This window comes from Ascidia mentula, chromosome 5, assembly GCF_947561715.1.
Source record: "Ascidia mentula chromosome 5, kaAscMent1.1, whole genome shotgun sequence".
NCBI lineage: Eukaryota > Metazoa > Chordata > Ascidiacea > Phlebobranchia > Ascidiidae > Ascidia > Ascidia mentula.
Window position 1 is genome coordinate 13,924,015 of NC_138570.1, and position 13,627 is coordinate 13,937,641.

Consider the following 13,627-nt stretch of genomic DNA (forward strand, 5'->3'; position numbering starts at 1 on the left):
CATTTCCGAAACAAAAATTGTGTTCCCGTAACTAAAATAGTGTTCCCGAAACGAAAATTTTGTTTCCGTAGCGAAAATTTGGTTCCGAAACGAAAATTTCGTTTCCGAAACGAAAATTCTGTTCCCGTAACGAAAATTTTTTTCCCGTAATGAACATTTCGTTTGCGAAACAAAAATTTTGTTCTGAATACCATATTTATTTTCCCTCAACAAAAATTCCTTTCCCGAAACGAAAATTCTGTTCCCCTAACACTAATTTGGTTTCAGTGACATAAATACTGTTTTCGTAAAGAAATTTTTGTTCCAGGATCGAAAACTCGTTTTTATACACAAAATTTAGTTCGCATAGCTACAATTCTCTTGAAAGAACGACAATCGAAAAATAACTTCACCGGAATTATAATTCTTCCTCTGGATCGAAAATTTTGTTCCCGAAACGAAAATTCTGTTCCAGTAACTGAAAATCTGTTCCGGTAACAAAAATTTCGTTCTCCGTAACGAAAAAGCTCCATAACCTTTTTCTTTCCGTGGTTCGCATTATTTAGATATGTTATATGAGACAAACACACTTTTCCATTTCTACAATGCACTTCATTTTATTATTGATACTTGAAACTTTATTCAATATTAAAAGGTTATCATACTCATGTGATGTTTTGAAATGAAAAGTAAAACTTTGGAATGATTTTTCATTGATTTATTTACACAGACAGAGGACATGTGTTGTTCCACCAAGAGACTTAATGTACCAAAACTGCAATTATCCATGCCACTCTTTTTGCAGTGTAACAATTTTGTGATATTATTTCTAAAAAGCAGAATAAATGACTTGTTTTTAACATTTTTTGTCCATTAAACGGAAACACGGCAACTTTCAAAAAAGCACGAAGACCAATAACAACTTTTGCTGTTGAAAGTAAGCAAGTTTTTTGCAAATAACATTAAAATGCAAAATTGTTGCGCAATATTTTACATCAATGCAATATGCATCGTTGTCACTTGTTTATTCCAAACACATTAATTTGATTCCTGAAGTTTTGTGAGGCTCTGGTGCGTCTTGAAGAACTTTCTTGTTGGACACTGGGTCCACATACGCCATGTAATCAACTCTTTTGATGCATTTTGCTCCAAGGTTTGCGAGAGCCTTTGCCGTGAATGCTGATGTGCATATAACAAAATAAAACTTGCATCCTTCTTGTTTCGAAATTTCCATTCGCCTACATTAGTAAAGATAGATGTAAATTCCAGATATATCTTGTATCGCATACGTTTTCTAAGATCTATTTTTGGAAGTATAGTTTTTTTAACTTTAACTAACACAGTCTTTTAAACCGGAAATTCAAATTTTTTAATGTCCCATAGAAACTTAATTCTTACTTTTTGTACAAAGCTTCCGCAATTCCCATGTTGTTGTATTTCTTTCTGACACTCATCAACATTCCACTGATGTACTGATAATCCTCTGCACGCGGTTTGACGTCTTTTGTCATGTAGTCGATTAACTACACAGGAGAATAGATTTCCATTACTGGCACCTTTGTGTGGCTGCAGACTTGGGTTTTAGTGATAAGGCTTTAATGCAGGATGACAAAGGAAAGCTACGTCAAACTTCGGTTTGGGGAACATGTTTTTTGGAAACAGACACTCAATATTTAGGTTCATTGTGCCAAACATTGGATCTTAGATGTTTTATTATTGCTGTCTCTGCCTCAATTTTTTTTTCAATTTAACTGTAATTTTTGGGCATGTGTAATTGTGTAAAATCACAAAACATGAAATAATAATAAACAGTCCTGGGATCCAAGTGTGCCGCGATTGGGAATCTTTGGTAAAGTTCTGAATCCAGGGCAGCTTGTCTTGACGGTCGGTATAGTGTTAGAAGTTATTTTACAGGTCAGTGTTAAGTTGTTTTGTATGACTAACCTCAAATATTTGAAATATTTTCAGAGGTTCTCGTATATCATCAGGTTGATCGGAATCACGTCCATACACGATGCAGACTCCACTCATTTCACCAGTTTCTTTGTCATAAGCACATAGTGCCGGTCGTTTGAGATAATAATCCTGTTCACACGAAAGTTTATACAACTGGTAGAATTCCAATCAGGTAAACATATTTAACATTGCGAAATTGTGGTGACATTCCGCAAAATGTTGTCATCAATGATCATAACCGTATTTACATTGTTATGGTCAGGGTCATACTTAAGCATGTGCAATTTTGATCAAAATATGTCATTTTGGACCAAATACAACAAGATCTGTACAACGTGAATTGGAAAGTTTTTAAAATATCACCAACCTTCATCAAATTAACAAAGACATTAATATCGTCTTCCGAAAGCTGCAGAGTCGTTAAAACTGTCTCTCGACGACAGAAATCCGTTCGGATTATGTCGCAGATTTCAGGAATGTCTTTATTATTTGACAATCTCCAACATATCGCATGCTCTGATTTTCGTAAATGCAAAAGGTTATCACTCATTTTGTCTACAGAGTTACTCCAATCCTACAAAAGCGACTTTTAGCAAATATTAGTATTCTGTGTTTAAGTAGGTTGGCCTTGTGCTGTTAACTTTGTATTAGCCGCGGGTATTGTAACGTGCCACTTTTATTGCCTAGTAAAACTCATCAAAAATCACAGTGACTGCTTAAATGTAGAATAAATTGTAAACAAAGAAATGCTTTTACAAGTGACTCTGTTACGTCGCAAGCTCAATTACTGTTTATGCATCAGAAACAGATGCATGTATATAAGGTATAATGCAACAATATATATCTATAACCTGTACTCTGATGAATATACAACGGCTAATGAACCAACCCAACAAAGACACCACTTTTAGGCACTCGCCTCCAGTATGTAGGTGGGCTATCCGCACGAGATCGTCGGCATGCCTTTGCCAGGCTTTTCGCGAGAGATTGTCGACTGTGCTTTTCACGAGAGGTTGTCGACTGTTTGGGTAACTGCATGTTATGCGGGGGTAAACTTCTTGTATTGTGGCCGAACACCGCAAACTGCCGGTGCCAACATAATAGACGGCACTCTAACCAGCGAGTGACCTAATTTTCAAGGACCACTGGCATCCACTGTTTAAAAGTGGGTCACTCGTTACAGATGATCAATCAGAGTGACGTCCACAGTGTTGCCAGGGTGGCGGTTTTCCCGGCCATATGTACTTGTTTTCGACATCGAGTTGTGGGTTATTTTAACCGGTTACGGGTTGCGGTTTATTGGGCGGGTTTGCGAAATGGCACTTTCAACCCCATATTCACGCATTTTGTCACTAATACACCTCACAAAAAGTGTAGACCAATGCGTTCATTTCCCTTCAAACGAAACAATCGTACGATATTAATGCGTTCAGAGAGACACGCAGTGGCTGCGTATTTCAATTTACAGTGTGGGTTGGTACGACGAAAAATTAAATAAAATCGGCACTGCTGTTGGAAAATGTTACTTTCGCAAACACATTTTAGAAAAACAAAATTGGGCAATCCAATGGAGCAGCAAAGAATGCTGGAGGCTACAATGCATACAAGAGATTTTGCGTATAGTGAGAAAATTTGTTGCAATAATTTCTTACTCATAGCATCCACGCTTGAGCGCTTGAACGAAAATACAGATATACGAGGTTTTATTGCTTGAAAATAAATAATTTTGTGAGGTTGTTGGTTTGTGTTATGCCTTAAATTCTTCGAATTTTGATACGTTTTGAAAACACAAATTTGTGTCAGAACATGAACGTAAAACAATCATATCAAACGCTCACCAACTATTGGGAAACCGGCACAAGTTTCAAATAAGCTCAACACATCAGAGCACCACCTGCACACTATACGTATGTCCCGTTAACATGCGCTGTCAAAGTATGGCACAATCAAGTATTTAATCAAGCCAAAGTTATAAAAACAACTCACCAATGCACTGACACATAAAATATTAATTCATTCCCGCAAAAACTGTGTTGCTCGCAGTATTCATAACTTGTGAAAGAAAGGCATCACGTTTTACAAGCGCATGAACAATATTGGCCATTGTTATGTCACAATAATGATTGGGAACTATCAAGTTAATTTAAGGGGCAGAAAAAGGCCTCAATCGGTTCTACAAGATGAAACAGTGATGGTAATATTTGAAATTGTTCACAGAAGACAGTTTCCAAATACTAATTAAATATATGCACTGGAATAAATGTTTATTCTCCACGAGACTGGTCTTATTTTCGAGTCTTGTTTTTCCAAAGACGTTTTATCCGGTTGTGTTTGAGGCAATCCTTGATTCCGCATTAACGCCATTTGTTGCCGTTTGAAAGACCTGTGAGGTGGTTGGGAGGCGACAAACAAAATAGGTTTTCATGTAATGTTGTTAAAACAAGCAAACTTTTTTGTTTTGGAGATTTGCAATGATGAAATAGGCTGCAATAAAAGTAGCAGCGAACAAAAATCGTGAACTTACAAACAAGAATTGCTGGCAGCTCCTGCACGATTATGCGCGTTCTATGACGTCACTTTAACAATCAGAAATCATTTTAATAAAACAACACATTTTTTTGTTGTATATGTGGATAATGTGATACATTGTAGCATATACCTTACAGTCAATATTTTTGCAGCTTTGTAAGCAAAGTTGTGCACCATACCAATACTGAACTTTTGCGGAAGCGGAATTTGACATTACAAAAGTTTCGCAAGAACTTTTTGCGAGATGATTTACGTGGAATTATATGACAAATGATGTATGTGCATGCATTCATCGCGTCGCAGACCTCAATATAAGAAGAAAATTCCAAGTTCGGTGCAGTCAATTCAAGCTGTAAATTCTTACTGTAACAACGTTGGAGATTTCAAGAAACAGGTTTGTTCTTAGTTTGTGAATCGAATTCTTTATGTTTTTTTTTATAACCACAGTAAACAACGATATTTCTTTATTTAGGACAAAAATGCTATGAATTCTTGCTTGTTTTCGATGGCACGTTCGCGGCCAAACAAGGTAGATTTTTTTCGACTATTCATGTGCATTTTTTTGTTACTTACTATGATGACGTCCTCTAAATAAAAAATTGTGCATCAATCAATTACGTATTTAGGTATGTTGAACATTTTCAAACAAATCAAAGTTTTCAATGTAGCTCTGCCGAGTCAAATCACAGATAGGAAACTACATACTTATTCTTTGAATACTTAATCTCATCAAGTTTAAATTGCTGGTTTGACTGGTTTTATTTTCGGGTCTGGTTTTTACCTGGAATGCCAGAGACGTTTTGTCCGTTTGTGTTTGAGGCCATCCTTGTTTCCACATGATGGCCCATTAACGCCATTTGTTGCCGTTTGAGAGACCTGTGAGGTGGTTGGGAGGCGACAAACAAAATAGGTTTTTATGTAATGTTGTTAAAACAAGCAAATTTTTTGTTTTGGAGATTTGCAAATGAAATAAGCTGCAATAAAAGTAGCGGCGAACAAAAATCGTGAACTTACAAACAAGAATTGCTGGCAGCTCCTGCACGATTATGCGCGTTCTATGACGTCACGTAACAATGGTCTTGCTTTCACACTATCACGTTTGCATCAGTTTTAACGTAACTTTGATCAGCTGTATCTCAGAAACCTGTGGCTATTTCAATCTATCTTTTTTGCCAAAAAATGCTAAAAGTTGTGGTAAATTTATAGTTTAATTTTATTTTTTTTCCAAGTTACATACAATTTCATATAACAGTTAAAGTAAGTTTACTTGATCTGTTTTATTTGGCCGTTCACTACATTTAAATTACTATTTACAAGATTTAAATGAAACTATCAGCGCAAATAGTTAATAAATTGTGAAGGTCATGGATTGTTGTTGAGTAATCCTAAAATCCATTTTTTTTAAATGCCGTGCAATCGTTTCCTTAGAACGTCTCCTTCTTTCCACAAAATAAGACAATCTGTCAAAGTCTCAACCACGTCATGAAAGATAACGAGACTGGCGATAGGATCAAAGAAAGTGCAACACGTTTGCAAACCGCACTGCAAAGAGTTCTGGTATATTTGCATTTGCAAAATCCACGAAAATTGGTCGATAAACTTGTTTTTATATAATATATATAGGTTTCCTGTTACCAGTGTACAGTAAATGCTTGTAAAGCATGTGATTTTTTACAATAATACACAAATACTATTTGTCACAAAAATATTTGTGAATGTTTAAAGTGCATCATAAATACATTAATTTTATTAACAATCAGAAATCATTTTAATAAAACAACACATTTTTTTGTTGTATATGTGGATAATGTGCTACATTGTAGCATATAACTTACAGTCAATATTTTTGCAGTTTTGTAAGCAAAGTTGTGCACCATACCAATCCTGAACTTTTACGGCAGCGGAATATGACATTACGAAAGATTTGCAAGCACATTTCGCGAGATCATTCACTTGGAATTATATGAAAAATGATGTATGTGCGTGCATTCATCGCGTCGCAGACCTCAATATAAGAAGAAAATTCCAAGTTCGGTGCAGTCAATTCAAGCTGTAAACTCTTACTGTAACAACGTTGGAGATTTCAAGAAACAGGTTTGTGCTTAGTTTGTGAATCGGATTCTTTATGTTTTTTTTTATAACCACAGTAAACAACGATATTTCTTTATTTAGGACAAAAATGCTACGAGTTCTTGCTTGTTTAATCGCAGCAGTCGCAGTTTTCGATGGCACGTTCGCGGCCAAACAAGGTAGATTTTTTTCGACTATTCATGTGCATTTATTTGTTACTTACTATGATGACGTCCTCTAAATACAAAATTGTGCATCAATCAATTACGTATTTAGGTATGTTGAACATTTTGAAACAAATCAAAGTTTTCAATGTAGCTCTGCCAAGTCAAATCACAGATAGGCAACTACATACTTATTCTTTGTTTAATTAATTTCATCAAGTTTAAATTGTTTGTTTTAGATAAATGTGAAGGAGTTGTCTACAACGGTAAGTGCTACCACCTAGCATATACTTACGGTACGGGAGTTTCTTTGATCTCTGGAAGGAGCTGGTGTCAGTTTTATGGTGGCGTGTTGGCTGAAATCGACGGCGAATATATGTATGACGTCATGTACGATTATGTGCAAACAGCTTGGGTGGACAGAAAGAAGTTGTTTGTAAATGTATTGCTTGGATCTTCCTACGAGGTAACAAACTTTGATTTCCTTCCCTTTCTTCAAACATTTTATTGCAATAAAAATTAATATAATTTAACGCTAATATTTATTTGCATGTTTATCCCTGGTTAGCAGTAATCTGAAAATTTTTACCTGTTGTTTTTACGCAAGATATTTTTGTGAAACTCTTTACATGGTCATAACGAACAAAACAACCACATTTCTTTGTAGCCCCTCAATAATCTTATCAGTCTCTCAAACGGTAACAAATGGCGTCCACGCGCCAACATGTGGCATGCAGCATATCCTTACACACAACCAGACAGAACGGCGCTGGGATTTCAGGTGAATACAGGACCGGGAAGATCAAATAAAGGATTTTTTAACGACATCGGTGCAGGTGGTAATTCTCCGGTTCCTCTCTGCTCCAGAAATCTCTAAGAATTTTGTTGTTTAACGATATATTGACCAAGTTGTATTTTTCGTCATACTATATAGCCAATGTTGTTTATGACTGTCATGTAATTCACTCATAATAAAATCCTCATTGATCCAAATACGTAAACGTGTGTAGCCAGAGATTTGTTTAAACTGACTGAGAAACTATAAAATAAAATGATGTACGTATAAATGTATGGCTTTTATCAGAATGTAAAGTTAATTTGTTTGCAAATGTCAAATGGAAGTTGACATACACTAAACAACAGAATTTTGTCGGTTGTCCATACGGTATTTTTCAGTTTCACCACAATGCCGAAAAGTTTGCGATTAATATATAATACATAGGCCTATGTGGCTTCATTATTTTTCCAAACTTCTAATTATACAAAGACAGTTAAAAACCAAAGATTATGTTTTATTGAGGTATTTTATTAGTCACACAAACGAATGTGTGACGTTCATATTTGTGACTCAAAAATACAACTCGTTTGTAATGTGGTTCCTCCGTCTTCGATTCAAGCTACAATGCAAAGAGACACGATAGTTAATTCAACCACAGCCGCCGTTATTTCGCTTGACTGCACTCAGTCATATTGAGTTAATTGTCTCAAAAAGCAGAGAATTGCTTTTTTGCTAAATACAAATGCAAGAAAGTTTATGGGACAATGGGTAATGAATATATATCGTCTGTTGCTTACTTAACACTATGTTCGTGTTGCGCATAACACTACGTTCAAGTTTTTTAATGTACCGTAGAGTAAAATTGTAGCTATTCAGTGACACTTTTTGCTCCACTGAATTTACGTAAGCAGCACTCATTCGGAATCGTGGTTGTGAAACATGTGTGAGACCTTCTTTGCGTCGCTACGTTCACAGATGTTTAGTGGTAGTTGGTTGGAGCTCAATTATTAGTTAAAATAAGTAAGAAGTTCGGAAGCACTTGAGTTTGGCTTCGAATGTTTATATTTTTTGTTATGTGTTTGAAAAAACAATGAACTACACCGGATCGGTGAATCAAGCAACCAAGGTAGTCTGTCGATCGATACCATGTCTATACTTTAGCTCTTTTGGTCGGTATCATATCAAAAACGTTGCATTCAAACTGTGTGGCAGTTGTTTGATTGTCCTTCCGCACTTTAAGTTAGTTTTTTATCCAATTTTGTGCATTGTACAATACCCAAACAACAAAAGAGGCAAAATGACGTCACCACCCGCGCGAGCCTTATCTGTGACGTCGGTCTGGTCAGCTCCTTATAATGATGGAGCTACACCAATCGCAACATTCAAAATGATGATGGCATAAGTTTTTGCCGAAACATCTTCTTTTAAACATGACAGTGTTAATAACAAGATGGACCAGTCTCTTTTACTTAAAAGAGGTATCTTTTATTACTTTTAGTGAAGAAACAACGACTGTCGTTCTTGGGAATTATTGAAAAGAGATTATTACTAGCATGCAAGTCATAAACCGAACCAAATTATGAATGTTTTTCATTATTCTTTTCTTGCTGATTTGTTGAATGAGCAATGATCTACTGAAAACACAATGGTCAGTAGCCTACATCTTGTCACAATCCTTGCTTGTCAGACGACAACTTCTAGTCCAGGTGCCTTTGTGAATGTGTTTGTGCATCTTTGCAAGGGTAATGTAAAATGCAACATGTTTAACAATTTACACTTTGACTTCCAGAAACGTTTTTATTGTATAAGCTGCAGACAGATGGCCACTGTTTCGACCGAAAAGGTCTCATCAGTGCAGCTGGTGTGACTTTCAGACGACTTTGCTGACCAAACGGCCAAGCAAAGACTTCCACTTTGTGGTGACTACACAATCACCCGTTGGGCACCAAACTAGGTGCAACCTTAAGGAGTAAACGTTTTTAGTTCGCTTTCTTGCATAAACTGATCTAACACCTTTCCACAACCTTTGGTCATTGTGCTAGCTGTGGGTTTGGAAAAATGACACAAAAATCAAGTTTCATCTCCAAAGATAAAAATTTATTGTGATCACCAATTTGTACTACCATATACTGCATAAACATGCAAAAACTTTCATTTAGTTATCTATGCAGCCACAGCACTCTTGTCCACTTTCTAAGCTAAATTTATGTACAAAACTTACTATTAAAAGGTTACATTACAAAACTGCAGTTGAACATAACACCCATGCATAATAGGATGAGAAAAGAATATATAATCTACTTGCCCAGTAATAGAACGCCACTTGCTACCCATCAAAAAAGAAATATATTCACAAAAAAAGCGATTTACGGAGGCTGTGAGTAACTGAGGACATTCATTTAAACACATGCAGTGCTTACGCGCGTTAAATTAATTAAAAAAACTGTTGTTTACTGCGCAAAAAGCTACCAAACCCTGTTGCAGTTACTACATGGCCCAAAACTTACTTGCGCAAAATTCAGTTTAGGCCCACATATTTTGATGGCCCAAAAATTCAGCCGTTTTGGCCAAGTACACGGCCTGCGCCATTTGCATCACTTCCATATTTTGTCACATGGCCGAAATACATCGACAAAACTCGCGACATGGAAACGTAGTACTTTGTGAAGTTATTTTCTTCAACGAACAGATTTTGTGTTGTGTTTCCGTTGCGCGATTGGCAAAGATTGCCATCTGAATAGTTATGTTATTTTACATTCTTTATGTCACTTCCAAACGTCACTTCTAAAAATCTTAAATTCGCTAAAAAATTATGAATCTGGGTCCTGCACCACTTGTAAAACCGGGTTAATCGATTTTAGCCTTTTAAGCGTACCGTCTGTTTTTATGAAAACAAAAGTATAGCCATCAATGTGTTTGCGCGAATCCTGGTCTTGACAGTACGCCTTCAGTGTTGGGTAGCCTGGGCGTTTACCTAGTTGGTTACACTACGTCATTACTGCCGTACTAAAGGTACATGAGGGCGTGACCGCAACGAAACCATTGGTCCCCTGCAGCATTTTTAGCCTAAAAAGTTTTTCTGCATGTTCTTATCTATTACTGTATAGGTGTCCTGGTAGTTACTTGTGAGATAGAGCGTGCTTAAGACAATGATGAGTTTTTAGTATATGAGCCTCTATTCATTTTTTAAATGAAAGCCAAAGTTAAAATGCTGTTATACATTAGTAAACGTTTCGAACACTAACTGCGTTCATCATCAGTACAACAGTTAGTGTTCGAAACGTTTACTATTGTATAACTGCATTTTAGCTTTGGCTTTCATTTTCAATGTTATAAACTCCAAATATTTTGCACCCCAGCCTCTATTAAATTTTACGTTTTTTTTTACTGACACTGGAGAAACTTTATCGAGAAATATATTTGTCTCACCCGACACAGAAAACATATTTTCCCATTATGTCGTCAAAAGCGAAGGGTGCAAATCTTTGCAACTATGATGGGTCGGAGATGGGAAGTGATTCCCGAAATCGGTTATCTGGTATTTAAGCTATTTTAGCCAATAAACCATTTGCATATTTGTTCATCTGTACAATCCGTTTATTGTTCCACAAAACTAACAAAAAGTTATATACACACGCACAAGCTAAACTAAATGAATAATTATTAGAGTCACTAAAATACATGATAATGGTGAAGCTAATATTGCTTATATGACATGCTTATAATAAACAAGATCGTGCGGGTGATGCAGGACCCAGATTTATTATTTTATTAGCTAATTTTATATTTTTTAGAAGTGACATTTGGAAGTTACAAAATGAGTGTACAAGTAACATAACTATGCAGATGCTAATCTTTGTCAATCGCGACGGAAACACAACACATTAGGTGTTTGTTAAAGAAAATAACTGTACAATGTTCCACTAAATCATATAATTTACAAGATTTTTCTATCTGCTAATCTTCATTTTCACATTAAATTTAAATTGCCAACAACACCAATACGAAATAAGCGTCAACGGAAAAAATCAAAATTTATTGCTCCTTTTTTTGATTCCTCGAAAAAAATTTGGCCACGTCCTTCCTCAGTTTCCCAATGGATTTCTGTAAGTCATGATCACTACAGTTTTCTTCATTGTCGTTTATTTTCATATCTTCAGGTTTAGTTAGATCGGGAACAGTGCGATCTTGCCTACTCTGAAAGTATTTGGTTATTCCATACGAACTAGGAGCTGCTGCCGCGGCACCACCTGCGCCCAGGGTTCCTGACATGAGAGCAACAGCTAATTCTGTTGTAACTGTTGAGGCGGTAGCTACCGCAAGGAAAGGGGGAATAAATGCAAACCCGATGCCAAAACCAAACCCCCCCAAAGTGGCAGCAATGCAAATTGCAATCGTTTGATTTTCCTGTCGTCGTTCAAACTCCTGGTTGTACAGAGTTGACATCAGGACGATGAACTCGGAAATCACAATTCGTTGGGCATCTTCGTCAGGAATACCTGCCTTGAACGCGTTAATGTACCGCCTTCCTTCATCGGTAAAGAAATCTCTAACTTCGGCTATGCTAAATTTTCCTTTCTAAAAGAAATGTTTGTTATGCGACAAAATTATTGTATTCGTACATGCAAAATTCTTATATGTAAAAATTGATGGAATGTAGCTTTTATACTTTTTACACTTATTGTGGCAGGTGTAGACTAAGTATGATGGAACACATTCGACGTATCTGTATAAAAGTTATGCTCGATGGGTCATGTTCTTAAATTTTTTTTCACCTTTTTAATTATTCACCTTTTTAATATTTTCAATCCACTCATCTGCGTATTTTTTTAAAAGATGTCGTCCTTCGTAGATCTTCAAACAGATTGGAATTAAAAATGGTTCTGATTTAAAAAATAACAAAACACCTAATATTCGGTTGCGACGTTGGCGTGAAAGATTTGTACATATTCTGTTATATCTCTGACAGCATTTTTGGTCTTCAATGTTTCTGTTGCCTTCTGCTTCACTTCAAGATGTTTTATGCGCAGTCCTTCCAGCTGTGCAAACTGTGTGACCAAAACATCGTTTTTGCGAACAATTCTGTAGCTACGTAAAGGAGGTGATTTCCTGTTTAACATGAGTTTACATAGCATTTTAATTATGTAAGGAAACTGGCATTTTCTCGTGGATATTTAAAGCATTATTTGATTAACGACAGACCATCCAAACTGGTGGGTTGTAAGAAAAGGTTAAACACAATCGGTAACTTATCACAAAATTCCGAGCGTGAAATTACTCCTGGATGACGGAAAATCATTGATCCGTGAAAAAGTCTGTCGGCAAACTTATGATAAGGAGAAGTTTTGCGATCACTTCACAGCAGCAGCTTACATGTTAGGGGATAACTTAGCGTGGAAACAGTTGATCACATGAAGTCACGACAAAGACCCTTTAAAAATAAAATTAAATAGAAAATGTTACGCTTACTCCATCCATTTCCGTCTTGTAAAACTCCAAGCACTTTGCGACTTTTAGCTTCATAATGAGGTCAAAGTAGTTCTGAAAGATTTTTAATAATAAGTTCTAGTTCATCTTTGTTATGATAGTGGTTACCTTGAAAGAACTATCTGGAGCTGAAACCCTTCCAGGCGAAGAAAGTTTGTTCCCAAGTTGTCTTGCGAGTAAAAGTAGGTCCTTTCCTTTTACAGTTGCATCCAAAGCTTCTTTCAGTGTAGATGGTGAAAAGAGAACATGGTAGAGAGCCAGAAATTCCTGCCAGGTGTCGTGATCAATATCTAAATTCAATGTTACACAATTTTGCTTTGTAAATTTAAAGACATACAGTTCATTATGTCACGGATGTTTCGTATTTGTTTAGGTGTTTTGTTACAAAATAATTCGTCAATATATTTTTTCTGTAAATACTCACCGCTTTTAAGCTTTGAGTTGGTTGTTGCAATTCTTTTTCCCGGATATGAAATCAAAAAGCAGTAACTGGCAGCAAAGTATGACCTCAGGCATTCAAATTGTCGTCTCAAACTTGTGTCACGCAATTTAGCCTTTGAAATATTATCGTTTTGAATCCACTTTTAAATGTTATTAGAAATTTTGTTGCAACGTCGTCCAAAAATCTAATGATTGCTATTTTTATTTACATTGTAATGTAACT

General features: G+C 36.1%; 2 protein-coding genes across 2 annotated transcripts; one reads left to right on the forward strand and one right to left on the reverse strand.

Annotated features, from left to right (window-relative positions):
- Positions 1–1,003: 1,003 nt before the first annotated feature.
- On the reverse strand, positions 1,004–2,485 carry LOC145902974 (arylalkylamine N-acetyltransferase 1-like). The gene is made up of 4 exons (XM_082991066.1): positions 2,303–2,485; positions 1,924–2,064; positions 1,378–1,502; positions 1,004–1,217 (listed from the first exon to the last, which is right to left on the reverse strand). Exons 1-4 carry the CDS (start codon positions 2,483–2,485, stop codon positions 1,004–1,006), a joined length of 663 nt encoding a protein of 220 aa, XP_082847192.1.
- Positions 2,486–6,640: 4,155 nt separating this feature from the next.
- LOC145902975 (uncharacterized) lies at positions 6,641–7,575 on the forward strand. The gene is made up of 3 exons (XM_082991067.1): positions 6,641–6,713; positions 6,938–7,164; positions 7,366–7,575. Exons 1-3 carry the CDS (start codon positions 6,644–6,646, stop codon positions 7,573–7,575), a joined length of 507 nt encoding a protein of 168 aa, XP_082847193.1. The 5' UTR covers positions 6,641–6,643.
- The last annotated feature ends 6,052 nt before the right edge of the window (positions 7,576–13,627 follow it).

Bases quoted from the DNA above. Each gene is read 5' to 3' on its own strand.
- LOC145902974 (XM_082991066.1), bottom strand. From the start codon at position 2,485: ATGAGTGATAACCTTTTGCATTTACGAAAATCAGAGCATGCGATATGT. The intron at 2,065-2,302 runs GTTGGTGATATT...TCGTGTGAACAG, and splicing joins TCTTTGTTAATTTGATGAAG to GATTATTATCTCAAACGACC. The intron at 1,503-1,923 runs GTTAGTCATACA...TCTCCTGTGTAG, and splicing joins AAATATTTCAAATATTTGAG to TTAATCGACTACATGACAAA.
- LOC145902975 (XM_082991067.1), top strand. From the start codon at position 6,644: ATGCTACGAGTTCTTGCTTGTTTAATCGCAGCAGTCGCAGTTTTCGAT. The intron at 6,714-6,937 runs GTAGATTTTTTT...TGTTTGTTTTAG, and splicing joins CACGTTCGCGGCCAAACAAG to ATAAATGTGAAGGAGTTGTC. The intron at 7,165-7,365 runs GTAACAAACTTT...ATTTCTTTGTAG, and splicing joins TGCTTGGATCTTCCTACGAG to CCCCTCAATAATCTTATCAG.